Source organism: Pollicipes pollicipes, unplaced genomic scaffold (genome assembly GCF_011947565.3).
Source record: "Pollicipes pollicipes isolate AB1234 unplaced genomic scaffold, Ppol_2.1 Scaffold_7231;HRSCAF=8579_pilon_pilon_pilon, whole genome shotgun sequence".
NCBI classification, from domain to species: Eukaryota; Metazoa; Arthropoda; class Thecostraca; order Pollicipedomorpha; family Pollicipedidae; genus Pollicipes; species Pollicipes pollicipes.
Window position 1 is genome coordinate 6,252,686 of NW_023597034.1, and position 26,945 is coordinate 6,279,630.

General features: G+C 64.4%; 1 protein-coding gene across 4 annotated transcripts; it reads left to right on the forward strand.

Moving 5' to 3' along the window:
- Window positions 1-2,770: 2,770 nt before the first annotated feature.
- On the forward strand, window positions 2,771-26,943 carry CtBP (C-terminal binding protein). Of its 4 annotated transcripts, XM_037233199.1 has the most exons (10): window positions 2,771-2,957; window positions 5,989-6,196; window positions 11,017-11,145; window positions 16,572-16,730; window positions 20,052-20,240; window positions 21,524-21,623; window positions 22,223-22,354; window positions 23,177-23,436; window positions 23,580-23,669; window positions 26,642-26,942. In XM_037233199.1, the coding sequence occupies exons 2-10, from the start codon at window positions 6,002-6,004 to the stop codon at window positions 26,699-26,701; spliced, it is 1,314 nt and encodes a 437-aa protein (XP_037089094.1). In that variant the 5' UTR covers window positions 2,771-2,957; window positions 5,989-6,001; the 3' UTR covers window positions 26,702-26,942. The 4 variants fall into 4 exon arrangements, with proteins under 4 accessions (XP_037089094.1, XP_037089097.1, XP_037089095.1 ...); XM_037233202.1 differs by lacking the exon at window positions 5,989-6,196 and having other exon boundaries at window positions 26,642-26,943; XM_037233200.1 differs by lacking the exon at window positions 23,580-23,669.
- The last annotated feature ends 2 nt before the right edge of the window (window positions 26,944-26,945 follow it).

The window sequence follows — 26,945 nt, forward strand, 5'->3', positions numbered from 1 at the left end:
TTATTCCCAGCGTGTAATTCGAGGACGCCACATGTCGTTCTACGACCTCACGTGATCCTGACCTTGGATGGCCTAGCAGATACCATTTTCATGTAAGGCGCGTGCGGGATTTTGAAGACTTTTCCCGAGGTGACCTTGACCTCAAATAGCATCGACTCAGTCCAACTCACGTCAGCTCATTTCCGCCCAGATCGGACTTGGCGACCGCACAACACAGTCCATACATGTGTCATAGCGCGACAGTGTTTTTTAGGGGGGGGGGGGGGTATGGTCTTACGAACTCACAGATGCACAGATAGCTATGATATTCCTCAAGGATAAGACAAGGCTGGATACATGGTAAGAAAAGCTACTTTCTTCTTTCTGGTACAGATTTCTACTTCAAAATTTTTGCAAAACTAACCCCAAAGTCCGGAAATTGAAAACAAGGTTTAGAGCTGGGTGCGGTGCAAGGAAAATAACGATGAGCCTGCCTTCAAGATATCTTTTCCGGTACGGGCGAGCAACAAATAGCTTAAAAGCTTAAAAAAAAGCCATAGCTTGGGCTAGGAGTAATGATATGAACAAGTGCAGAATCCGCAGTTGTGCCCGTTTCCTGCCCATCGGGTTATGCATGAAGATGACCGGACCTCGAATGACCACATACTCTCCAATAATGTCTCTTAATCAGGTTCTGAAAAATCACGAGCTTTGATGGAGTTCACGACGTAAGACCTCCACACCTTTACAACCACTAGGCGAGAAGCTTTCGCGTACACAGAACTAAGAACGCTCTGCGGAGTGGCAATTTTCCACACTACGCACGAAGCTTTGAGAGCGAGGTCAAAAGCCGATGAGTTGAAGCGATGGGACCCTGAAATTATAGGCAATGTTTAAAAGGTCGGGATTAGGTTTACAGAAATTTGATTGCGATGCGCCAACCAGTTTAGGGGACACCTCTTAAACACGGGAAAAGGCCGGCAGCAAAGATTGGAGGGGGGGGGGGGGAGGGGGCGGAGCGGATAATCTGAGGACTGGCCGCACCCTCCATAGACATAGAAACAGGCTAGGAACCGCTAAACCCACTTTCCTAACTCTTAATGCATTGACTCAACCACCATCATGATATAATGCATAAAGGAAACTGGTCAAGTTTTTCGAGCTGGGTATATCTCTGTTTGTGTAAAGCTGTCCTTAGGTACCTTAGGTTAAAAACCTTAACGTACCTATCAATCAGTGGCAGTACATCCACAGCATTAATAAAAGGTAAAATTGTGGTCACTTCGTTCGGCACCCGAAGTGCAACGGTTGAATTTAACGAGCAACCGAAAAGACTGGATCAGCATTCCAGAGATTGCGGAACGAGTTCCGGTGGGAAGACTCAAATGTCCCGCAGTATCTGGCCAAGAATATCGCCAAGCTGAGAAGCGTCTAGAGAGTTCTAGCCAGCCAAAGCTAGAGGAGCCAAATTCAAACAATATTACTCAAATATGAGAAATCGATCCCTAGAAACCCTGAAAAATCGGTTGACCCTAGATTGGAAATGCGGGTTGATCCCTTGCTTTGTGCCGTTGCCTCGGGCTACGTCCGGCCTAGAGGTGTTGAAAACTAGACCCGAGGCAGCGATGGAATGCACATTTGCGCACCTCGGCCTCAGCATCCTGTCATTAATCGCACGCATGCATTTATTCTATACTTTGTAAAATTATAGCCTGACGCAGACTGCGCAACATTGCGGATACAATGGTAATGATTGACACGCGGCTGGACATTGCGTTGCCACGCAAGTCACAACACAACTTTGTTTGCGTTGGGCCGTTTCGCCTTGCCATGCATCAGGTCGCAGCAATGTTTTATGTTAGCCGACCTCATTGCCTTCATCGAAATGAAATAGTGCATGCTGCAATGGAAAGAACAAAGAGTCGGGTGGACCCAACGACAGGCGGATGCACTGGTATCGATTTACAGAAAAAGTTATGTGCCACGGATTCCAAAATTCCCCACAATACGGTTACACTGAGTCGGGCCTCTCTTCCCGGAAGAGCGATCGCTGGCAGCCCGAATCGTGCTGGCGTTGTTCTAATCGCCAGGAAGCGAACTTCCTAGCTGTATGATCTGAATGGCTGCGAGTCGGGTTCATACGCTGAAGTGCTGCGCCTCTCAGACCGAACTACCCAAGAACTGCTCCGTTATGAGCTGCCACGCGCTGTCAGCAGCCATTTTTACTTGCCGCGACTAGCGGAAAATGCATCAGCTCCGAGAGCTGCTACCGAGAGCACCGCCAACCACTTGCATTTCATCGCTGTGGAAAACGGCGTCACGTAATCATTTAACTGCGACAACAAAAATGGGACAAGCGCAGGCACACTGCGGCTCAAAAGCTCGCCTGCACCTATGCTGTAATCGTCATTTATCATTGTCGGCTGTTTAATGACTAAATATCACACGCCAACAACACTCTCAAAGAGCTTTTCGGCTCAGAAACTCGCCTCCTCGTTCGCCCTCGTAACTCCGGCGTAAGAAGGGCATAATTTATTACTTGTGACGATTGGGCCTTAAGGATGTGTAAGCTAATGGGAAAATGAGCTCTATGACCTTCACTGGATTTGGGAAGGCACGCCTGCCAGTCTGTTTCCTCTTGTTTTACTTGTGTTGGTCACGGCGTGGTAAGAAGGGCCTATGTCGCTCAGTCGGTAAGGCTGTTTACTAGTGGATACTGATGAGGCTTTGGACTCTAGTGACAAGGGAAGGCTTGATCGGCAGAATCGGACCTACGATCCATCCCACAAGACCGGGGACTATTCCGGTTGGTCGTTGAGGCGGTGAGGGTGCGCTCTGCGCGCCGAAGATCATTCGGTGACTTTCAAACTCAGTGCTGAAGGCGAGTGGGTCGAGTCCGGGTTGCTGGTTACGAACGGTCTCGCAAGGCTGCTGCAGAGCGAGTGAGTGCGACGAAATTCAGAGGCTCTTCATTCTAGGTAAGGGATCGAGAACTGACAAATGCATTTCTTTAATAATGGTCGTGCGACAAACGTCATGGGGCATTGAATATGCTGGTTATTCCATCGCCTTATTTTACGGGTGCTTTGACGTTGTTCCGTGTTACCTGTTATGGCTTTGCGCGCGTTACAAATTGAGGTGGCCATGCCACACAGTCGAGCATTTAATCCCTGCGGCACTTAACAAGACCATCCGACCCTACGCACATTTCAAATCTGGTTGTCGCCTTGCGGGCATGTCCCATTGTCATTACCGTCGCCAACCAGTCGCCTTATCGCCGCCATCTTCACGGTTAGACCTTTCGCTTCCCCCCTACCCCTCCACCACAGGTTCCCCAAAGCGGGGAAGGCGCCCGGCGGGGCCGGCCGGCCCGTACCGGGCGCGGTCCACGCGGGGTGGCGGCGGCGGGCCGCACCCGGCGGCCGGCCGTCCGGGCCCACTGAGTCAGCTGGCTCGTCCGGTCGGGACGCCACTGCGTGCCGCCCCCTCTCCCCCCCCCCCCCCCCCCAGACGGGAGCAGGCGACAGGCAACCGCCGGAGACAATGGCGGCCATTGTGGAGGCGCGCTCTCCGCCGGCGCTGACCTCTGACCTCGCGTGCGGCACCGCCGGCCGAACCCGCGCCGGCGACGGCTGCCGGACAGGCGGGGGGGGGGGGGGGGGGAGGGTTGCGCGTGGTCGAGACGATCAATGCCGGTTGAGACGCGACCCGGCGCTGGACGCCGGACTCACGGCCGGAAGCCAGACCGGCGCCGCAGGGTCGCCAGCCGCGCGGCCGGCCTGTCCTGACCTGCCCAGCCACCGCCCGCTCCGCCCCCCCCTCCCCTCGTGGGCGCCACAGACCTCGTCACACTCGGGGCGTCTCGTCACATTCACCCCCGCACTGCCGCGCACCACGGCCCATCGCCGGGGTGAAATTCTCGCGGCTCTCCGGCGCTCTCGCGTCGTTTTTCTGCAGGACGCCGCCCGCAGAGGGCGTCGTGAAAGTCGGCGCGCCCGTGCGTGCGCGTCGGCTGTCGTCGGCGGCGACTTTCGCCGGGCGGCGGCGAGCCATGTGCCGCCGCCGCTGCTCTGCCCTGTCCATCGTCTATTGATCGCGCGAAGCCGGGGTCGTCACCGGCTCTCCTTCCTGGCGCGGCGCGGCTCTCGCCGGGCCCGGCGGCCGGGCCCGGCGGCCGAGACGGGTCGGGTCCCCCGTGGACAGGTGGCTGTCTTCGACGGTGGCGCGAATGTGGGTCGCGTCACCCCGCGGGATGAGGGAAGGCGCGGCCGGCGCGGTCGAGGCTGTGAAAAGTTAAGCTCGGTGGCTCTCGTTCTGTTACGGGCAGCGCTATTGTGGCAAACTGATGCCAGGGAGTAGCAAACAATTGGAGGAATTGCTTCAAAACCTGGGAATCGGGACTGGCTGCTCTGTGTATCTTTTCTTTGTCTCAAGTATTCACGGATGCTACCAAGTAAGTGAAACCCTTGCGAAAGCGACCACCCTGTCCGTGCCACTGACGTAACTTTGTCCACCCGCCGCCCTGGCCCCGGGGTCCAGCTCGCTATCGGTCTGTACGGCGTGGGCCGGACGCCTCTGGGAGGCAGCCACATGGCCGACTGGCCGGCGGCCGCCATCGGGCCGTCCTCAGCTGACCCCTCTGATGCGCCGCCGCCCGGCTTTCTCTCGAGAGCGTGCAGTGTCTGCTGTGTGGCGCCGCCCTTCGCCGCCGCCGCCGCCGCCTCTGCTGCCGCCGCTGCTGCCGCCCGCCGTCGTCGTCCCGGCCCTCCCGCCCGCGCGCCGCCAACTGACGCCATCAGCTGACCGCGCCGAGCATAGCCAGCGTCAGCCTGTCTATGGAATCACGATAGGGCAAGGACAGAGCGTTTGGACAACGACTGTGGCCAAATCGCACTGGAATCATCTTCCTGTGCGCCGTTCACCGACCGCTCACCCCGAATGACTGCACATTGGGCTGCGGCCCGCCCCTGCAAAACATCCCCACCTGCGGACCAGAGCCGGCAGCGGCGGCGACCTCCAGCTCTGCGGGGTCGGTCCCGTTGACTGCCCGTCCGTGCGGCGGCTGCGGCGATGTGGGTCGCTGCCGTGCCAGGGGTAGCCTGGATCGCGGCAGCGCGGGCTGGACCGGCCCCGGAAGGCCGAGGCGGCCGAGCTGTGGCTGCCAGGCGCCGGTGACGGCGGCGTGGCCATTTTCTGTCGCAACAGGCTCATGGGCGATCAGTTCGGACCCGCTGGTGTCTGGCTTGGTGGAAAAATACGCTGCGCGGCACTGTTCTTGGGCTGAGTGATTCCCGGAGGTGGTAGGCGTAAATGGCACATGTGTTGGGTACGTGGAGCGAGTCCCTCTAAGTTTGAATGGCGAGGGGCCTATCACGGGTACCATTCTCGAGCGAAGTTCAGGGTTTCTTCGGCAACGAGGGAATCCAGAACCGCGTAATTCAAAGTACAGCTGACTTTTGGGCGATGTTGTTTTGAGCAGACATCCTTTTTTGTTCCGATCGTTCCATTGTTCTTAAATCAGATACGCCAACGCACATGTGTTTTGTCGTTATCGATTTTACACCTACACTCGCGGCGTCATTTTTCGCTTCTGGGATTGAACAGCTGAGTTCACCGAGCGGCCTGACGTGCTAGCTGCGCTCCCTCGTCGGACACCTGTCCCTCGTCGGATCGACTAACAATCTCGGCTGAGCATCAAGTGTCCTCGTCCTCTGGCCCTGTTCCCTCTCCTCCCCTCGACTACTACCTGCTCCTACTCGTAAGTCCACACAGCGATCGGGCCACTGAGTCCGATGGCAGATAACCAGCCGGCACCAGCCGATAACCACCCAACTATGCCATTTATGCCCCCCCCCCCCCCCACCCACCCTTCCCCGTTCTCCTGGCCGCCGCGGGCGCTCCCCCTCCCCTCCCCCCGGCGGCGGCGGCGCGGCGCGCCAGCGCGCCAGCGCGCGCGCGACGTGGTCGAGGTGGGGCGCGCCAGTGACGGTGGCGCGCGCGTGCCGGCAGCTGGACGGCGGCGATGCTGGCGGCCGGAGCCCCGGTGAACAAGCGGCCGCGCGTCGACGCGCGAGGCCCCATTAGCAACGGCCCGATGCCGCGACCACTGGTGGCGCTGCTCGACGGGCGCGACTGCTCCGTCGAGATGCCCATCCTCAAGGACGTGGCCACGGTGGCCTTCTGCGACGCCCAGTCCACCTCCGAGATCCACGAGAAGGTGAGGCGGTGGGGGACGGGAGACGGGGAGGGTGTCGTGGCAGGATTAGGTGCGAGGGGTGGTCAAGGTCTCTAGTCGGGACGCTGGCGTGTGGCAAGCGTGGGCTATGTTCACGGGCTTGTTCGCCGTGTTGGCGGGTTGGCAGGTTGGGCGTTCACCGCTGTGCTAGCTGCCGTGGGTTTGGTGCTGGGCTGTTCACGCCGGAAGTGCGAGGTCGAATGCTTGGCGCGAGACCGTCGCACCCTGGCCAGCCGCGCGCTAAGCCGGCGGCGGGACTCGTAGCCTAGAGCCCGCGTCTCCGGTGGTCAGCCTCCCCCGGGCGTACTCGGTGTCAGTTTTCCTGTCAGCTGGGTGGGCCCTCAGCAGCGCGGGCGGGCCGGACCCGTTACCGGCGGCCGTTTCTTGGAAGGGCGGTGAGCCGTCCAGCCGTCGGGCGGCGCGACGACGCGACCGAGCGGTCCGGCGCCGCACTGCTCTCGCGGCGGGCATGCCGGTCGCGCGCGCGCCAGAGCGCGGCGCAGACCGCACGCAGCGGGACGGGCGCGACGCCACGCACGGCGCGCCCATGGGTCAAGACACAGCCGCTGCGTCGCGTGTCCGTGAAACCCAAATAAATTAAGTAAGGACCAGGCCATACGCGCCCAGCCGTCACCAGCGCCATATGGTCAGCTGACGATGGTAACTCGGTCAGGGAGTTGGAAGGACGAGGCGGCTCCGTCCACGATCGATCGAGGGACCTTGATCGAGACCCTAGTTTGTGTGGCGCTATTTTTTGTCTGCCCCGGCGTACGCAGCTGGCGCGTTATTTGGTTGCCCCGTTGAATAGGATCGATCTGTCGCGGTGTTTCCAGCCATCGGACAGCTTTCTACAACATTGAGCCTTGCTTGGAGGAGAATACTACCAACGGTTACAAAAAGCTGAAGTCGTCGGTGGGCGCGAAGCGGGCGCTGAAAAGTTGGTGTGCCCGCGCCACATGGGGCCGCGGCCCGGTCACCTTTGTTGCCGTCCGGTCGGCTGTCCGCCCCGTGTCGCGTTTCACCGGGCCGGCCAGGCCGCCGGCCGCGCGGGAACGCTCTGGAATGTCTCGCTTTTTTGCGGCCGGCCGCCGGCGCCAGGCCTTGTAGGGAGGCCGTCGGACCTGGTCTGGAGAGCGGCCGGACGGCGCGGCGCGCCCCGCCGCCCGTATCGCGCGCCCATCTCCCGCGCGCGAGCCCACCCGCCGCCGCCCCGCGACAGGTCGCTTCGCCTCCGCGCGCCGCTGCCGTCGCCACCGCGTCCCTCCCCACCTGAGACACGCGGCGTGGCGCGACGCCGCTGCCGCCACAGCGCGGCGGCGCGCCAGCCGGCAGCGGCGTGTCCATTAGCGCGCGCCGCGCCGCCGCCGCTTAAGCCGTTTTTGCACGCGGCCGGCCGCCGCACCGGCCGTTTTATAAACAGGGTGGGCCGGGTGAGGCCACTTGACAGGGACTGACGGCCGGGACGTGGCGCCGCCGGCGCCCGGAATGCGCGCCGCCATGTTGGCAGGACGCGGCGCGGACGCCCCGGGGGCACGGGCGTCAGATCCGCCCGCCCCGCCCGCCCCGCCGCTCCCTTCCCTCGCCCGATCCGTCCCGCGGCGTCCTGCTGCGTGCAGAGCCGACCGACACTGCCGGATCTAAAATGTCGAAAATCCCGAACTCGGCGGCCAAGTTTCCGCCAAGTTGGCGGGAACTTTATCCCCGGCCGGCAACTAACTTCACCCCTTGTTTAAACCAGTTGGATTGGCGCGCCGCGCCGCGTCCACGGCGGGGCGCGCGCTTTTTTAGTGCGCAGTCAACGGACCGCGGCCGGGTGCGCCGGCGCGACGTCGGGTTTATTAATTGCCAGTCGGACCGGGCGGGCCGGGCCGGGCCGGGCCAGGCCAGGCCAGGCCAGGCCAGGCCAGGACCGGTCGGGCGAGCGGAGCGGATCGGCGCGTCGGCGAGCGTTGAACTTGGGCGGCCGGTGAAAGCCGCACGCGGCGGCGATGCCGGTGCACGGGCCGGGCTCAGCTGCTGGAGGGAGTCTGACGCCGGCGCTGGTCGCCACCGCCGGCTGGCGCGAGTCTCGGCGAGGCGCTGTCGGTCATGGAGCCCGAGAGCTGGCGTGTGCGGTGATGACGGGGTGATGATGGCCGGAGGCGCCCGATGCGGGCCGGGCTGCGGGCAGACGCAGCCGCCTCTCATGACAGCATTGCCGATAACGGGCTGAGGCGGCGTACGCAGTCGGCCGACAGCGGCCGGCACCGTTAGCCCAATATTAGCGGTCCGCAGCCCACGAGCGCCGATGGAAATCTGGCCGCCGCCGTCCGCGCTTACAAATCGTCGGAATTAGCGCGGCACGCTGGAAGTGCCGGCCGTTTTGGCGCGCGCCGCCGGCGGCCGGACATGCCGGTGTGCCACCCGCCGCGACTCGGCGCCCGCCCAGGGGAAGATGCGCGGAAATCGAACTGGCTCGCGGCAGGGCGACGCTGCAACAGGCGACCTGTCCGGGCGCCGCCGAGAGACAGGTGTGTCGGCTCTGGGCCGGGCACGGCGCCGCAGCGGGCCGCCTCGTCACGCACGGCGACCGCGAGCCGTGTACCGATCCGAGAGTTTCGAAACGGCCGGACGGGCTCAATAGAGGCTGGTAACGCTGCGTGGATCCCCCTCGGGACCGCGGTGAAATGAGGACGCCGGGGACGGCGCACGGTGGACGCTGCGTGTCGCCACAGGTGTGTCTGTGTGTGCGTGACCCGGGGCTGAGCGGCGTGCCCGCTCCTGCTCAGCCGTCCGCCGGGACGGGAGGAGGCCCGCCCGGGTCCGATCCCCAAGCCCCGGCCGGCCCGATCCCCAAGCCCCGGCCGGCCCGATCCCCAAGCCCCGCTCGGGCCTGATCCACAAGCCCCAACCGGCCCGATCCCCAAGCCCCGCCCGGGCCGACGCACCGCACCCCGTCCCGGCGCCCGCTGGGCTGGCGCCGCATCTCGGCCGGCGCGCCTGGCGCCGCCGGGAGGAGGTTCCTGCCCCTGCCCCTCCCCTCCCCCTGCCCCTCCCCCTCGCCCGCGCCCGCGCCCGTGCCTGGCCAGTTCGGGCCGAGCACGTGTCAGCTGGCGGGACGGCCATGTTGGCCGCCCGGCGGCGGCGGCGGCGGCGGCTCATGGCCGGGAGACGCGCTCCCGGCCGGCCGGTGTGGCGTGACTGGACCCCGGCCGGTGTGGCGTGACTGGATCCCGGCCGGTGTGGCGTTACTGGATCCCGGCCGGTGTGGCGTAACTGGATCCCGGCCGGTGTGGCGTGGCTGGACCCCGGCCGGTGTGGTGTGACTGGATCCCGGCCGGTGTGGCGTGACTGGACCCCGGCCGGTGTGACGTGACTGGATCCCGACCGGTGTGGCGTGACTGGGCCCCGGCCGGTGTGGCGTGTAGCGTGCGGTGCCGCCGCCGATCAGCGCAGCCTCCGGCCGGCGCACGTAGAGAGGAAACCGGGGCCGGCCGCGGTGTCGCGGCGTAGATTCCCCTTTCCCTCCCCCTCCCCCCGTTCCGTCCCGTCCCGCCGGCCTGACTCACCTCAGAGCGTCCGCTGTAGAGGTCACGGGTCATCCCCGCCGCTCCGCCTTTTGGTCCGCCCGCCCGGGTCCGCCGTGACGTGGCGTGACGCCACGACCCGTGACGCGTCACGTGGCGCGGTCGTGTCGGCGCGGGTGGCGACACGTCGCCGCCGGTGGCGCCACAAACGGCCCCGGTGCCAGGAGCGGCGCCGGCGCCGGCCAGTCTGCATGACGACGGCTACTTTCGGAACTTGCACGGCTCTGAAGGACACGGCTGAATGTGTAACTCGATGACGTCACCGCGATGGATCAGTCTGATAATCTCGCCGGCTTGGGGGCCGAAGTCGAACTTTGTGGGCAGACAACTGAGAGGTTGGAGGCCTTCACTGGCCACTGGCTGTCCGGGAGATCGCTGCGCAAAAAGGGGAGAAACAAGTAAGAAACGGACCAGCGGTGCTGGCGCGTGGCTACGCGTTCTCTGCGAATTACACGCTGACCTGTGTTTACGCCACGTCCTCGTATTGGTGTAAGGCGTTACATCCGCTTTTCTGTTCCATCGGGTCCTCGACGAAAACATCCACGGCCGTCGCACTAAGTAACGCTTTTGCACTGCATAGTAATAGGTCGATGGAATCGATCGAAAAATCAGTAGTTGGAGCATCATTGCAAGGCACTGCGACATTGACACTGATTGGCACTGCAACAATGTAAGTGGACGGCGGTAGACCACTGTTATCACTATTTATCACGGCTGCATCTGCGATGCACACTTGGCGCCGCGCCATACTAAATCACTCAAAGGTTCTATCTTCCTGTGCTTTGCGCGAGATGCCATCATTGGTGCACTATGCGTCTGGCGAAAAAAAATCACATACGCACGCACGCACGCACGCACGCACGCACGCCACCTATGCGCTTGTTAAGTGGATATCATTTTTGGATGGAAGGAAAAAAATTGAACACGTCGGTGCTCAGCTGCCTAATTGGTCTGGTAACCCATTTGGGTGTTTGTTTCCACCGGCGTTACTGAATTCGTCCGGCCTGCTCGCTGAATGTGGTGCTGGCCTGGTGTCGCTCTTTTTAATCAAAACAACCGGGTAAACCGAGCCAGATTCTGAATGCAAAAGATAACGTGAACCGCAGCGTAACCGCAACCGCGCCCTGTTCGCTAGGTTCTGCACAACAGCTTGGCACCGCGGCGTTCGATTGAGCGCCGCTACGGGGCGTGACCGTATCCCGCAGACGCTGACCCACCCCGCTCCCCTGCGGCCAGGTGCTGAACGAGGCGGTGGGGGCCCTCATGTGGCACGGCATCAGTCTGCTGAAGGACGACCTGGAGAAGTTCAAAGCACTCAAGATCATCGTGCGCGTCGGCAGCGGCGTGGACAACATCGACACCAAGGTCAGTGCCGGTGTCCTGTTTGTGCATCGATTATCGGATCGGCGGCGTCAACGGCGGTGGCGCGTCCGTCCGTTCGCCCCCCGGCGAACAAAGGTGGCGCGGCGTTTGCGGCCGTGCCCGCCGCTGTCGAGCTGATCGGCGCGCCGCGTCTGTTGTCCCAGTGTTTGCCCGTCGTTGAGGGCGCGGTGGGGATGGGGCAGGGGATGGGAAGGGGGTGGGGCCCATCACCCGCCGGCCGATTCGGCCCGTGCGTTCCGCTGGGCGGATCGATCGCCGAAAACCCGCGCCGTCGGAACAAAGGCGCGGCGGCGGCGGCCGGCGTCAGCTGACTGCGCTGACCACGCGGCCGCGGCGCCGGTAGTACGCTGGCGGGAGCGGCGCGGGCGCTGGGAGCCGTCGCGCCGCCGCTCCCACCGCGGTCGCCGCTAAATTTAGTGAAGCGGGCGACGGGCCGCGGGAGGGCACGCCGCGACTGTTCGCGACGGCCGCCAGCGTCCGCACGCCGCCGGCTCCGCCTTGCCTCGGCTGGCCGCGTGACTCGGGCCCCCCCCCCGTCCGCCGTTCCCCCTCCCCTGCCCTCGGCCGCCCGGCGGCGCCTTTTGTGGCGGGTGTGGGCCGCCCGGCCGTCCGGCCGTTAGCGCCGGCTGACCCGTCCCTCCCCCCCCCCCCCCCCTCCTGCCAGCCGCGGCGGCCATTCGCTCTCTCCCGGTCCGGCCGGGGGCGGACGCGGCGTGATCAATGCCGGCCGGCCGGCCGGCCTCCAGACGCCGCTCCGGCAGGGCCGGCCGCCGGCCGCCGCCGCCCGGATTCTGGCCGCCGCCGCCGCCGCCGAGGCGAGGGACGGCTGACGCGGCGGCGGCGCCGGCCGCGCGCAAGAACGGCCTATCTCGCGTATCGGTTGACGCGGTGGGCTCGCCTTTGTCTGGGGCGCGCCGTATCTGGCATCTTGCTGCCTGGTGCCGCCGGCTGAGCTACCTGTCGGTGGGGCCGGTGCGGCGGGGCCTCGTGCCGCCGCCTCCCCCCCCTCCCAGACTCTGACTCTGTAGTCTGACTCCGGGTTTGACGCGGGGGCGGGATGGCGCGTGGGCGCGGACGCCGCCCGTGGGCGTGCCGGCGGCGGCGGCGGTCGATCGCGGCGACACTCGCCGCGCGACGCGACACCTGCTGACGCAGCAGCGCGGCCACGCCGAGGGACGACTGCCGGTCACCGACCGCCGGCTCCACCTGTCAGCTGGCGCCGAGGCCGCCGCCGCCGCGTCGCTTTGTCGCCGCTGGACAATGAGGTCCGCCGGGGCGGGTGAGACGCGGTTGTGGGCTGGGTTTGCAATGCACAATGTCCAAATGAGGGGCCTTGATTTGGCGCCTGGCTTTTCGGTATCGTGAAGGCTAATTGTTGCGACGTAATTAACCGACCTTCCACAAGTCGGGAGGCACTGGATAAACCAAGCAGTGATGAGAATCTAGGGTGGCGTGATCTTTCGTGCACATATGTTGCGTCGGCTGGCTGAAGCGTCGCCTCTCACTGCAGCCGGTGAGCTCGTTGCTCTCACCGCGCTGTTGGTGCGACTCACCGATGACGCGGCGTCGGCGGGCGGACGTGGTCGTTTAGCCGGCGTCAGTGGGGCCCGAACCGAACCGGACCCGCCCCGCCCCACCCTGGGGTCGACGCTCTGCGCGGTCCGCCGCCGCCGCGACGCACGAGGTGTCGGGGAAAGCCCGCTGTGCCGGGCGGGGAAAGTTCGCCCGGTCCCCAGCGGCCGGCCTGGGCGGGCTGACACTGGCGGCGGGAGCGGCGCAGCGCCACGCGGACCGGACGGCTCCCCGGACCCCCCCCCCCCCCCGCCGCCGCCGCCAGCCCGACTTTTATGACCGTCCGAACTTTGCCGAAGTTCGGCCGGCCGACGGGGCAACTTGGCAGATCGGGGCCGGACCGGCGGCGGCCGGCCAGCGACAACTGCATCATATGTTTAGCGACACGTCGGCGGCCGGCGGCCGCGCCGGGCAACTTGGCCAATCCGGCGCCCCGGTGCGCCCCCGGGCGGCTTGCGAAACGGCGATCTGCTCGGAGGTGTGACGTCACAGCCGAGGCGGGGGCGGGAGGGGGGGGGGGCGGGCCGACGGCCGGCCGGCCGGCCGGCCGGCCGGATGGACGGACGGGCGGGCGGTGAAAGGGTCATGTTCGAACGGGGGGAGGGGGCGACGCCGCCCCGGCAGGTGGACCTTGAGGTGTCGACCTTGATGGGTGACCCCCTCGCGCCGTCGTCGTCGCCGCTCGGTCCTGGGGCCCGCACGTGTGACCGGAGAGCCCAGGTCGGCGCTACGTGCCCACACCGCCCTCGCCACCGTCGTCCGCTGGCGCGCGGCCTGCCTGGCTGGCCTGTCCCTGATAGTTCGTTCCGCATGCTGTGTGTTGATGAACCGAAGTCAAGTGTTCAGACAATCAGTTGGTGTGTTTGAGGTGGCTTCTTGTGAGTGTGCAATGTTTGCACACTCACAGTGGCCGGCGGACGAGTGGCTCTTGTGAGTGCAAGAGCATGGTGGGATATGACTGGGACCCAAGCCTTTTGCGACTTACGGCAGGCAGCCGTCACTTGTCGCAACGGAGCCCCGTTTTGGGCGGTTCGCAGTTCTAGGCTTTTGAACGGCCACCACAAATAATGCGCATGCTGGCAAAAAGCCTTGCCCGTTTGTAGGACGTGAAGCGCTCGACGTTTAGGTTTAGCCTGGGATGTGGGACACCTGGTTCAGCTGATTCTTAACAAACACATCAAGGTGCACGTTGAAATATTGCCATGGCAGGCTAGGCAAACGGCGCCTAGTTATTTATGCTCGGCCGGCGTAGTCGTACCGAAGAGATGGATAATTTGCGCGCCCCGTAGGTCATTTAAGCGCTCTTGGTCTAAAGAAACAAATCAAGACAAATCAAGCTACCTTGAAAAGCTAGAAATGTACGCAGTACGAACAGAAAGGATTGACCCTGGAACCGGTTCGTTCTGTATTGCTGGCAGTCCATGCCGTCACTCGCATTCCTGACGACGAAGGCCTTCGATCAACGTGGCGTCCCACTGCGACAAGGTTCTGCCTTTGGCAGCGTCGTCGCTGCCTTCGAGACTAGGTTGGGTTTCATAAACCGCGCCATTGAAAGGCTCCCAGCTACCCGCTTTTTATGAGCCACGCGCGTTTCTGGGTCGTCAAGTGAGCATTAGCGTTTAAGATGTATCTAACGAAATGTACAGCTCAAGGAAGGCCAAGGCGGCGTCCCTAATCTCATCACCGAGTTGCGCTCGACAGGTCATTAAGCCGGCATTAGTGGTGTTCTTTGATGATACATGGCGTACCGTAGCGCCAGCTGATGCCGGGCGTGTTGCCCCCGTTGCCTCTGACTGCTTGCCAGAGGCGACAGAGGTGACCCGCAGACGCCGAAATGTCGACCGATGGCCACCGTTTCCCCCCTCCCTTTCAGTTTGGACTCCTCCAAGTCGGGCGCGCGCTCGCCGGCTCGGTTTTCGCCGCGTCACCAGATAGATTGCACCCGACGTAGGCCCTTCTTGCCACGGCGCCCATAGGCCCTACTTGCGCGGTGGCATCGATTGGCGCGGCCAGGCCAGACGCCCGACGCGATATCCTGATTTCGTCAATGCGAAGATGGGGCGCGCGCTGGGCGGCGGCGGTAGACTGCTATATTGGGCGTATTTGCCGTCGCGGAGGCGGCGGCATCGCCGAATTTCAGGGAGGGGCCGATCAATCGCCGTTGGCTGACCGTTGTCCAGAGGAAGGGGGAAGGGGAGGGGCACGCGACCACTTTCGAGCGCGTCGTCCGCCGGCCGGTGGCGGCCCGCATCCGGCGGGCGGCCGATCGATGGCTGGCTGGCTGGCTGGCGGGCGGCGGCCCGACGGCGCCGCGGGTCGGCGCGGCAGGTGCCGCCGGCGCCGCCCGCCGGCCGCCGAGAGCGTGCGAACACGACCGTCGCTGGGCGCCGCCGGCTCCCACGGGCGCCGCGCCCCTGTGCGCCGCCCTGGGAGCCGGCGGCGGCGCGCTCCCAGTGCGGCGGCCGTCGCCGAGCCCCGGCCGGAACGGTTTAAAAGCCGGCGGCGCGGCATCGGGCACCTGACGCCACTGTGCTTGCGACCGAGGGGTGCCGGCGGTCGGCCGTGTCGCGGCCCGGTCCGGCCCTGCACCGCTGTGGTCGCGGCCGGGCGTGCGTCGGCCGGCTGGGCCGGGTGCTCCGCGGCGCCGGGGTCCAGCGGCGCACGAGTCACGTGGCGCTCGTGCTCCGGCATGAACTGACGCCGAGATCCGTGCGTGTCGCTCGCCGGCAGCCGGAATTAGGTCGTCGGCGAACAAATCTTTAGCGGCGGGGTGAAGGGAAGTGGAGGCATGTCTGGGCATGGGAAGGGGGGGGGGGGGAACAGACTCAGCTGTACGTGAAGTATGCCCTTGATCCACAGCGAAGTTGGTTAGGCGGCTTGAGTGCCCTCAACACGTCTGCGCTTTTGCCATGGCTTACATCTATCTAGCCGGACAACTTCGGAGCCGGCGAAGTTCAAATTGCGCGGAGCCGGCGCCGTGAATGGATAACGATGAGTGATGGCGCCAAGCCCCAGCGATCGGGCCGCGGGCTTCATAGGAATTGGGCGTTTCATGCTGAAAGTTTCAGAGAGCGTCGGCGCCCAGGATGGCAAGTTTCGGAACGATGCCCCCCCCCCCCCCCGGCGAATTCGTCGTGTGGTCGCGGTCTCGTTGGTTGTCTGATGTTCCGCAGTTGATCCCGGTCTTGTAATGAATGCAGTTACGTGATCTAAATGTCATTGTCACTACTTTTGTTACGCTTATCTCTCCCGCATCCTGTTACTCCGAGCATTGACCTCAATGTGACCGTCTTGCCAGTGTCGCTTCTCGCCGAGAGAAGACCAACAGCCGCGGGTGTCGGCTCACTCTAAAGCCCCAGTCTCATTATCTTTGCCCGTGAGAATCCGAGACGAAGCTTCCCCAAATCCCCGGAAATAATCCGAACATTGTACCAGAAATGTGCACAATTAAATTCAGCATCAATTATCGCTAACAACGCGCTCAACAATTAGAGTCTTAATGCGCCGGCTACAGGACCGTAACTGCTGTTGCCGTTAGCACTGCAATCTTCCACAATGATTGCCGCGGAAAAACCTGAACACGCGATTAGCCTGACTTCCTCGACCTTCATGCCATGCCACCATGCTTCAGCGCTGACGCTCGCTGTCCCGTGATGAAACAACCGCGCTCGGGCCGAGGACCGGGCCCGCCCGATGTGTCAGCATTTCGTGTCGCTCTGCCGCGCCCCCTCCCCCCACACCCTTCGCCCGTCACCGCACCGCCGTGTCCTGTGTCCCGTGTCCGGCGCTCGGGGCTGCCGGGGCCGCACTGACCCGGTGACCTCACTCCGTTGCAGGCTGCCGCCGAGCTGGGCATCTCGGTGTGCAATGTGCCGGGCTTCTCCGTGGAGGAAGTGGCCGATTCGACCATGTGTATGATCCTGAACCTGTACCGCCGCACCTACTGGCTGGCACGCATGGTCGCCGAGGACAAGAAGTTCACCGGCCCTGACGCGGTGAGCACCCCGCCGATATAAACTGATCTGACGTGACGTGACGTGACCTGACCTGACCCCTGACTCGATCGCGCTGACCTAGCGGAACGAACAGCGTCCATGACCCGCCAGGACGCAGCCGACTCCTGGTCTCATCTGATGCCCGAGTTGAGCTGTGGTGCAGGATTGTCATGTTTGCCGCTTGCTGCGGCCGATCCCGAACAACCTTGACCCCTGAACTGACATGCCGCCCTCGCCTGACCCCTGACCCTGGAGCTGATCCCGGTCGCGGTGTCGGGCGACCGGCCTGCTAGCGTGCGGGCGTCGTGAGCGCTCCCGAGCGGCGACCGCCGCGTGTGATCAGGTCGTTGTGTGTTCGCGAGCTGCGGACGGCGCTGTAGCGACGCCGTAATCAGCCGGCTTCCTGGCATTGTAACGGTCCGGCGGCCGAGACGCGGCTCCTGCTTTGTGGGCGCCGCCCCGCTCCTGTGCAGCGTGCTGGTGTGTGGAAGACGCCAAGTTCGGCATAAGTAATACTCCCAGGTAATCCGCGATCTTGCTGGCCATTACAAACGACTTGTTTTGTTACGCAGACGAAGATTGTGCAACGTGCTTAGCGGTTGATAACATTTGTGATTTAGGGCATATATATAAAGCGGGGCAGAACTTAAATAAGCTAGATCGCGTTTGTGGGCAGGGATTTTGCTGTTTGTTTTACGAGGTCACGGGTGCGCTGATTTCAACGGAGCGATTGTGTCGACGCGCGGGAGTGGTATGAAAAGGACGTCGCGGAGGCTTGAAAGAACCAAGAACTGAAGACGGTTGGCTGATCGTGACCGTCGTCTACATTTCGCGAGTGCTCGCTCAACTCTGTTCGTTTCCGGCCGGGCTTTCCTGTCGGACCGGTGGCTCGACGCGGGCCAGCTAGTGCCGCGAACTACGGGTGGGGGGGGGGGGGGGACGTCCGGACGGCGTCGGCACTCACGGAAACAGCGCGACCAGGACGCTGCTGCGGCTTCCTACGCCCCCCACCCACGCGACGGAGCGCGCGCTCGCCGAGAACTTGAACCCCCATCGATGGGCCGCCCGCCGCTCCAGCGACTGACGTGACGGGCAGGGAGTCCGGCAGGCAGGCTGAGTGTCTCAATCCAAATCGGGCGAGAGCGGCGCGGACGGCCTCTGGGACCGACGCCGCCACGTTGGGACCGGCCGTGCTCCGATCTCTGGTGCCCCGTCCCCCTCCCCCTCTCGGTCCGCGAGCCACGCGGTCGATACTGGGGCGTCGCCGCGCGTCCCGCCGCTGCTCCCCTCCCCCCCCCCCCCTCCTCCACTCCTAGCCAGCGGCCGGCTCCATCTGCCTCACCGTGCCGGCTTCCGGTCCGGTCCGGTCCGGTCCGGTGCGGTGCGGTGCGGTGCGGTGCGGTCCGGTCCGGTGCAGTCCAGCTCCCGGTCTGGTGCGATCCGGCGTGGTCCGATGCGGTCCGGCCCGGTCCGGTGCGATCCGGCCCCCGGTCCGGTGCCCAGCCCGGCCCGGTCCGGTGCGGTCCGGCTCCCGGTCCGGTGCGATCCGGTGTGATCCGGCGCGGTCCGGTGCAGTCTGACGCGGTCCGGTGCGGTCCGGTGCGCGCGACATGTGGGACCGACTCTGGGTCCGGTGCGATCCGGCGCGGCCCGGTGCGCGCGACAGGTGCGGCCGGTGGCCACCGGGTCGAGCGTGCCCCCGGTCACGGCGCGATCAGAAGGCGTGGGGAGACGAGCAGGCGGCCGCGGCTGCACGCCGTGAACGAGAGGCCGACTGCGGCGCGTCCATTGGCCGGCCGGGCCGCTGTCGCCGGCAGCGCGCCGGCTTTGTAGAATGTCAGCGCCGGCAGCTCTCGTGTCGCCGATGGCGCGGACACCGCTGCATTCTATTGATCGCGACGGCAGCCCGAGCGGGTCTCGCGGTGGTTCTGGCTTCGGCCGCCAGCCAGCCAGCGGTGTCGCTCGAGCCTGTGGCGTCAGCGGCCAGCCCGCGAGCCGCCCTCCGCCCGGTACGGTTCATTGCGTGTCGACGAGGCGTCGTGTGTCGATCGGCGCAAACTTTTCTGTTTGTACCGTTCGAAAACTTGCCATTAAAACTCGGGCCACTTTGATTACCAAACTTTGCTCAACTATTATTTTCGATAACTTTGGAGCAAACTGCCAGTGAAGTTCGAGAAGTTTTAAGGCCAGCTAACTTGTGTAATTTGAAGTTGTTCGCCTCCCGCGAAAGTTGTGCGGCATCGAATGGAAATAACTCAGTGATACAGAAGTTCACCCGGAACTTAGGACAGCCAACCTACCTCTAGACATTGTCAACGTGAAATCGCGACACGTTTCGATGGTGCTTTTTTATTGGACGTGAAAATGTTCTTGGGAAGCTGAGTTCGGAAATAAATGAGAACCAAGTCAGCAAAATCACTGAGGACGGAGTCGCGAGTGGTGCGACATGAGTCACTGTCAATCGATAGCGAGGCGTGTTTGTGCCGAGCGATTTTCATTGGAGACCGTGCATCGTCCGGATATTACAAGTTCCGAAGTTTTGCCATGCCGTTCGGTGTTTTGTCCTCTAACGAGTCAACCTGCGAACCTGTGCAAAACTTGGGAGGCGTTTTGATCTTTTCGTGATACGAATATGCATGTGATGGGAGAATCATGCCCGTCAGGTCGTTGAATTTGGAAGTGCTCGTTGCCTCTGCCGTTGCGTACGATTTCCTTTGACTGAAGTGATTCGATAATTTGTTCAAAGTGCCTGTGTTTTGATATTTGCCTGGCACGTTCATTTTTTCGAAACAGTCCGCGAATGAAAACCTGTTGCTTACTAACTATTTTGCACGACCATCGGCCATTTCAGTCGCTGCCATTGCTGTTTGCTCTGCCCCCTCGTTTTGCTCGATACATGAACCTCGCGCCGGGCTGTGTTTCTCATGTGACGTAGTTGACCTCGCCGCTCCAATGTGGACACGGCTGCCCCGCCGTCTGTGGTGGCCCAGTATTCCACGGATTTCTCACGTTCCCCAACACGCAGCGTCTCGCATCGCGATCAACCGCCATCGCGACCTCCTGACCAGCCAGACGTACGCAACTCGGTCGCCGGTGTGGGTAACTGTGTGCCTATGTGTATGTCATCGTCCGTCAGTCCACACGCACATTCGCGCACTGACCCCCGCCCAGTCCGATCCGACCCGACCCGACCCGACCCGACCCGACCCGATCTAGCCTGATCCGATCTGACTGACCTCTGTGGCCCAGCAGTCGCTCTGATTTTGAGGCTGACCCCGGTGACCCGGCGGTCGCTCTGACCTGCAGACTGACCTCCGGCAGATCCGGGACGCGGCCAACGGTTCGGCACGCATCCGTGGCGACACGCTGGGCATTGTCGGCCTCGGTAGGATCGGCCAGGCAGTCGCCCTGCGCGCCAAGGCGTTCGGTTTTGCCGTCATCTTCTACGACCCCTACATCCAGGAGGGCATCGACCGCGCCATAGGCATCACGCGCGTCCCCACGCTGCAGGTGGGTGACGCTGGAGGAACAGGGCGGGAGGGGGAGAGGGGGGGGGGGGGGCGTTGTTGGGCCGTCTCTATGGCGCAGTGTGACGATGAATATATGGTTGGTGCGTAGTATCTGATCGAGCCCAGGATTGAGCCCGTCGTGCTGTTATCGTTGAACGGTCGTCAGCGACGCTGCGGGGAATGTCCGGTGTTTCAGGAAGCGGAAATGGCTTTGTGCTACTTGCGTCGACATACGGGAAGGCCGGGACACCTGGGCTTCTTTCTAACGCGTGCGCGTGCGTGTGGCGCGGCGGCTCCTGCGGGCGTCGCAACCGCCTCGCGCGTCGACCGGCCCCGCACGGGGTCACAGCCGCCGGCCCCGGCTTGCGGGGGTTCCCGGAGCCCCGCCAAGTGTGCCGACTTTTGTTGGTGGCTGGCCACCGACTGACTGCGACTTTGCGCGGCTCTCGGCGACCTGCGCGGCTCGCGGCGTCTGGTCCGTAACGAGCGGCGGCGGGCGCCGCCAGGGCCGCCCTCACCACAAGCTTTCGCTGGCCGCCCCTGACCGCCGAGCCCACACGGGCGGACATTTGCTGGTGATATCCGGCTGGCGGCCGGCTGGGTCAGGACTGGGAAGGGCGGTGCGGATGTCGGTGACCCCCCGTCTGCTGAGCGGCGCCGTCCTCCCCGCCCCCCCCCCCCCCCCTAACCCCTCCCCGGCTCAGTCTGGGCAGGGAGATGGCCACGATCAATGCTAGCACGTTTTCCCCGAGAAGAGGCTCACTTGGTTGGCTTGACAACGGGCTGTGGTTCCAGGATGTGCCTCCATGGGTTATCAGCATGCGTGACTGAGGCTCGAGCTGAGGCCCAGTCGGGGAAGCCAGTCCAGTAACACGAGTTCGCCTCACATCTCTGCGTGCTGCGCGCACCATAAACGCCCATTTTTGCCATCACTTCCATACCTTCGCAAGTCAAGTGTTACTGCAACGTTCCCCAACGGTCGGCGTAGGGTGGGTGCTGCGCCGGACCCCGGTGTGACACCTGTCGCCGGAACACGTCTCTCCGTCATGTTAGCGTCGGTGCTGTCCTGGACGGCTATGGAAAGTGGGCAAGGACCTGGTCCGGCGTTTTGGCACTGGTGCCGTGCTGGACCCCGTTTGACCCGTGTCGCGGGGCGAACACCTCTGCGTGTTGTCGACGCTAGTGTGCGCGGTGGCCGGCCGCGCCGTCGCCGCGCTGCCCTCTGTCGGCACCCGGCCGGCGACCGCTGCGAGCCCCGCTGACGCCGCCGTCCTCCCGCTGCAGGACCTGCTATTCCAGTCCGACTGTGTCACCCTGCACTGCACGCTCAATGAGCACAACCACCGGCTCATCAACGACTACACGATCAAGCAGATGAGGCCAGGTAGGCCGTCGGTGCGCAGCGGGCGGCCTCCGGACGCGCCGCCCGGACCGGGCTGCCGTGCGCGGGCGGGCCGACCGCGCGCGCGCGTGTCTGATCAGGCGGGGCGCCGCTGCCAGGGCTGTTTTTGTCCCCGCCGCTTCCGGACTTCTGAGAAACGTCGTGATAAACAGTGTTGACGGGGCGGCTGGGAGACGTGGCGTTTTTGTGGTCTGGCTGGGCGGGGGTGATCGGTGGCGGCGCGCGGGGGAGGGGGAGGGGATGGGGGCGGAGGAGAGGGGGGGGGGAGCGACAGCTGCGTGTCTGCGGACAGGGGCTGGCGTGGGCTTTTGAAGCTCTGACGTTGGTGGGCTCGAGCTCGGAGCCGACGTGTGATTTATCAGTTCGGCTGCGTGGTCACGTATCGTGCCCGTACTGGAATAGTACAGCAAAATTCGCGTTATTTCTGTGAGCCAGACGTTGTCAAGTCGATCGCTCTCTGCTCGGCTCTTCGGTCTTTGGGACTTCGGGTTGCCGTTGTCATTTTCGTCGCACGCGCCACGTCGCGTGGCGCGTGCTTTGCGTCGCGCGCGTGTACTGACGGCGTGCGGTGCGTCCCGCAGGCGCCTTCCTGGTGAACACGGCCCGCGGCGGCCTGGTCGACGAGGAGGCGCTGGCTGCCGCCCTCAAGGATGGCCGTATTCGCGCCGCCGCCCTCGACGTTCACCAGAACGAGCCGTACAACATCTTCCAAGGTAGGCGGCGCCAGAGGCGACAGGGGGACCGCCGGCGAAGCGCTAGTCTGTGAGCTGCGGGTGCTCGGGCTGTGTTGGATGCTGGCGTCCGGGTTAGTGTGCGCGTCGCGGCGCGTTCCTAGTGGCTCACAAACCGGACAATAGTGTCGGCTGGAGTGGTGCTCGTGACCCTGGTGGTGCCTGTGTCCTGTAAGCACGCGCGTGCGCGTAGTGCATCCGTGTGCTGGACATTGTTGTGTTTTGTGGCGCGAAGCTACCTCGGCGATCGCGACATTTCGTCACCACTGGCTACCCGGCCGTTGTTTTCCGTCGCCGTGGGCCGCGCCCGGCGTGAAATATGCAGGAGACCTCCGTGCGACCTTCTTCTGTGTCCACGCTGGACGGCGCGGCAACAGGCGACGGCGCGAGTACACGCGGCTCGTTCCACAGCATCACGCCGACCCGGCCCGTCCCCAAACTATGCAGCGGCACGAACGCGGCACGGCGGCCAACGCGGCGCCACTGCCCAATTGTCGGTTTTACGGACGACTTCACGGCCGCGGTGCCGCCGGCCTGGACGGGTCACATGGCGACTTAGGCCCCGTGCTGGGCCTCGCCGGCGTCATGGCAGCCGCGCTAGGTCGCCGGGCGGACAGACGCGTCGCTCCGCCGGCCGAAAATCGATGCGCTCGCACTCAGTGATCAGTTCGTGCTGGTAGTGTGGAGCAGTGCCGTTGTCCCCCCCCCCCTCACCCTGCACGGTCAGACGACCACCCCCCCCCCCCTCCCGGCCGCCGAACGAGTACTGGCCGCGTCCGACCGCCCCGGCTGTCGTGTCCGCAGGCCCTCTGAAGGAGGTGAAGAACAGCATCATCGCCACGCCGCACGCCTCCTACTACTCGGAGGCGTCGTTCACCGAGCTGCGCGAGGTGGCCGCCTCCGAGATCCGGCGCGCCATCGTCGGCCACAGTCTGCGCAATTGCGTCAACAAGGAGTACCTCAAGCTCGCCTCCTACGGCGACGGCCTGAACGGCGCCGGCGCGCCCGGGCTGCCAGCGCCCGGCGCTCCCGGCAGCTACTACCCGGCCCAGATGGCGCGTGGGGTGAGTGTCCTTCCTCATCCGCCGCCGCCGCCGCCGCCGCTAGCTAACACTGAGCCGAGCTGACCGCGGGGGTGCGGCGCGTGCGCGAGCGCTTGCGGGAGGGCGGACGCGCGCTGACGCCCGCCCGCCGTTGGCTGTTGCAGATGGGTGTGGCGGCGCACTCGACCTCGGCCCATGAGGCTGCGCCGCACTCCGCACCGTCCTCTCTCCCCCACCATCTCCCTGCGGCGCAAGTGAGTAGACCGGCGGCGCGCAGCCGTCCCCACTGGCTGGCTCGCTCGCTCTCTGGACGGGGGCACGGCCGCGCGCGTGCGCGGTGCGGCACCTGGTGCTCCGGTCCAGCCGACGTCCGTCCTCGTGTCCGCAGGCCGCCCTCCACCTGCACCTGCCAGCGGCGCTGGCGCCGCCTCTGTTCCTCCCGCCCGTCCTGGCCGGTCCGCTGCCGCCGCCACCGCTGCTGCCGTCTCCTCCGCCGCCGCCGCCGCCGCCGCCGCCGCCGCCGCCGCCGCAGCCGCAACCGCAGCCGCAGCCGCCGCCGGGGCTGCGCGGCTGGTCGCCGTCCGTCTCCCGGTCCTCGGCAAGTGGTCCCGGTGGTCCCCGCGGTCCAGTCCGAGCCGGGGCCGCCCTCCGGCTCGAGGACGGGTGTCCCAGACGGTCTGGCCGCAGTAGAACGCCTGTCGCCGTCCTGCTGCTGCCAAATCCGATTCCCCTCTTCTTGCTCATCATCTTGCGTGTTTCGGATGTTCTCATGGTTCCTCCTGCTTTCAAAGATCCCTTCATTCAGCCCTTGAGACGGACCTATGTTTTGATCGCACTTGGTGCTCCAGGCCTCCTTCATCGGCCGCCGTCAGCCAGCCGGCCCACCCTCCCCGAACCGTTCAACCCTCTCACCGAGCGGACTACCGCCGAGTCTGTGAGGCGAGGCTCCGGACGGACCGGCCCCGGCCCCGGCCCCGGCCCCGGCCCTGGCCCCGGCCCCTGCCCCTGCCCCTGCCCCTGCCCCTCCCTCGCCTTGCCACGCCTCCGCTCTCGCCCTGCCCCGCGCCGGCCACACCCACGGACCACGCCAGCTCGCGCGCCCCCGACCGCCGCCAGCGCACCCTCCCGCTCGGCGTCGGCGGCGCCAGGCCCGCCGCCGCCCCTTGCATGCCGCACGAGCGAGCTCGACCGACCGCGACACGCGGCCTCTGCATGCTGTGCTCTTGCATGACGGGTGGGACGCTGAGGGATGTCTGTGTATGAGTGTGTGTGTGTGTCTGCCGGTGGCAGGCGTCACCACTGTGGTTTTCGGTGGGGCAGGGCAGGCGAGATGGTGTTCGGTGCTCGGGCAGGCCACAGTTTGGCGTGAACACTGGTGTTGGCAGCCCCGCGACGCCCAATTTTCGAGTTTGTCACAATAAGGGGAACTTTGACAAGGCACTTCAGGGCTGAAAATTTTATGCTGCCGCCAACTTCTGTCCGCCAGGCTTTGTTCTGTTCTCGGGATCGCTGGCGAAGTTTGGCAAATTTATGTCCCAAGTTATCGCACGATCGAAACGAAGTCTGGCGATGTACTAAACTTTGCCGTCATAAACGACGAAAGAAGGTCAGGCTGAAAGGAAAGGCTGAACTATTGCGCGATCTAGTTTAAGTTGGTTGACTGTAGCTGAGTTGAGAAAAGAATGGAGAGAGTGGCTGGGAGGGGGGAGGGGAGGATGCGGGGAGGGGTCGTATTGTTCGTCGCGTTGCCTGAAATGACCCAGCTTTGACCCAGAACGGCTTCCACTCAGCCTGTGTCGGTCGTGAAGGTCATTAAGGTCACCCAGCACGTCTCAGTTGCGTCCCCGGTTGAGATTCCTACCCCGTCTTGGGTTGCGTCACCGCCCCCCCCCCCCCCCCCCGTCTGGCTGAGGTCCGAGCCGGTCCAGTGCGCTGGTGGTGGTCGCGAGCCGTCTGCTGATCGGTCGAGAGCGAACCCCCCGCGCCAGTGGGGCGCGCCGGTGCGCCCGGGACTGTGTGCCGCCGTGTGCTGTCAGCAGCGTGCCCAGCAGCGCACGGCGGCGCCGGCCGACCCACCACAGCAGGAGACGTACCCGATCTACCTGAGGGACGCGCTGGTAGTGGTGCGGCAGTCACCACAGTAGCCGGAGGGCCGACGGCTGCCGGCCGAGGCGTCTCCCGACCGGCCCCGACGGTCTGCGTGGTGCCGGCCGCGCGCACGGTAGTGTGGGCGGGGCGGGCCGGTGACGGGTAGTGGTTGTAACGGCGGCAGGGTCACGGTAGGGACGGTCTTCGGTGGTAAGGTGGAGGAGACGCGGCGCAGGGGGGGGGGGGGGGGGGGGTGCCGGCAGACCGGCTGGCGCCACCGACCGCCGGCGTAGTGCTGGAGCCTATGGGGCAGTGTAGGTGAGGGGGCAGCGCGTGGCGGCTCTGCGGCACCATAGCGGCGCGGCTCCGGAGCGGGACAGAAATGACCGCAGCCGCGCGGTGCGTCCGTAGAGGGACAGAAATGACCGCTGTAGTCGACGCGCCCGAATAGTCCCAGTCCGAGCTGGCGTTCGGTACTTGTCATTGGCGCTGGGATGGGGAGGGGGCATTTCAGCGTCCTTTCCCGGCCTGGGCCGTATGCCCGCCGAGCCTTCGGTATGCCAGCGGCTTGAAGAGGAATCTGCCATTTTCTCGAGAGATGCGTATTCATGGCTACTCCACCGCACTTTAGTCTCGCGCATCCAGCGTCCAGTGGATCAGAGTGAGGGGAAATAGCATGCAGTCTGCGAGCGTATTTTCGCATGGTCTTCTACAAGTGATCCCGAGAGCAGCGCTGCCTCGATTCCTGCATGGCTTATCACTAAACCCAACGCATTAACATTTACCATGTGGTGCCTATGCCACAGTTTTGTGATGTAAGTGACGCGAAGCTCGAGACCACTTATGGGCTCATTTGCAGTGTAGGATTGCTAAGATCCATGCTAATTGCATAAATGTACTTTCACCCTGCTTCGGTGTTCTCATCTCCGTTATGTGTCTAGAGAACAGAACATCGCATTACTTGACTGTCGTTTACCGTTGTTGAGTGACCCAGCACATGCGCGCTGGGGCGGCGACGCGGTCATTCTCGCCTCGCTCTCGGCAGCTGATCCACTGCCCCTGCGATCCGCCCCTCGCGTGTGCTCACCGTCGTTCCGCCCGTGACCTGTGACGTCACACGACGCCCCTTTGTTTTCAGCCGACCAGCACGCAAGAGAGCCATAGCCTAATAAAGCCAGAGTCGTCGGACATTCACTGAGTGGCGCCGGGGAGTGCGCCGCGGGGCATGGGCGGCGCCGGCGCGCGCCCGCCGCGCCGCCGGAAGACGGCTGGCGGCACCGGCCGCAGCGGCACGGCCTCGCAGACGCGGCCATGTGATAGACGGGGCGCGGCCCCGCGACACGGCGCCGCCGGCCCCATTTGTCTCACTCTCTGTGTTCGAAGCGCCGGGGGCTGCGCGTGCGAGAGGGGCGTGAGAGGCGCGCGCGCCGGCCGCGCGGGAG

Excerpts from the sequence above, each read along its gene's own strand:
- CtBP (XM_037233199.1), top strand. The coding sequence starts at position 6,002 with ATGCTGGCGGCCGGAGCCCCGGTGAACAAGCGGCCGCGCGTCGACGCG. Across the intron at positions 6,197-11,016 it reads CCTCCGAGATCCACGAGAAG|GTGCTGAACGAGGCGGTGGG; the intron begins GTGAGGCGGTGG and ends CCCTGCGGCCAG. Across the intron at positions 23,670-26,641 it reads ACCATCTCCCTGCGGCGCAA|CCGACCAGCACGCAAGAGAG; the intron begins GTGAGTAGACCG and ends CTTTGTTTTCAG.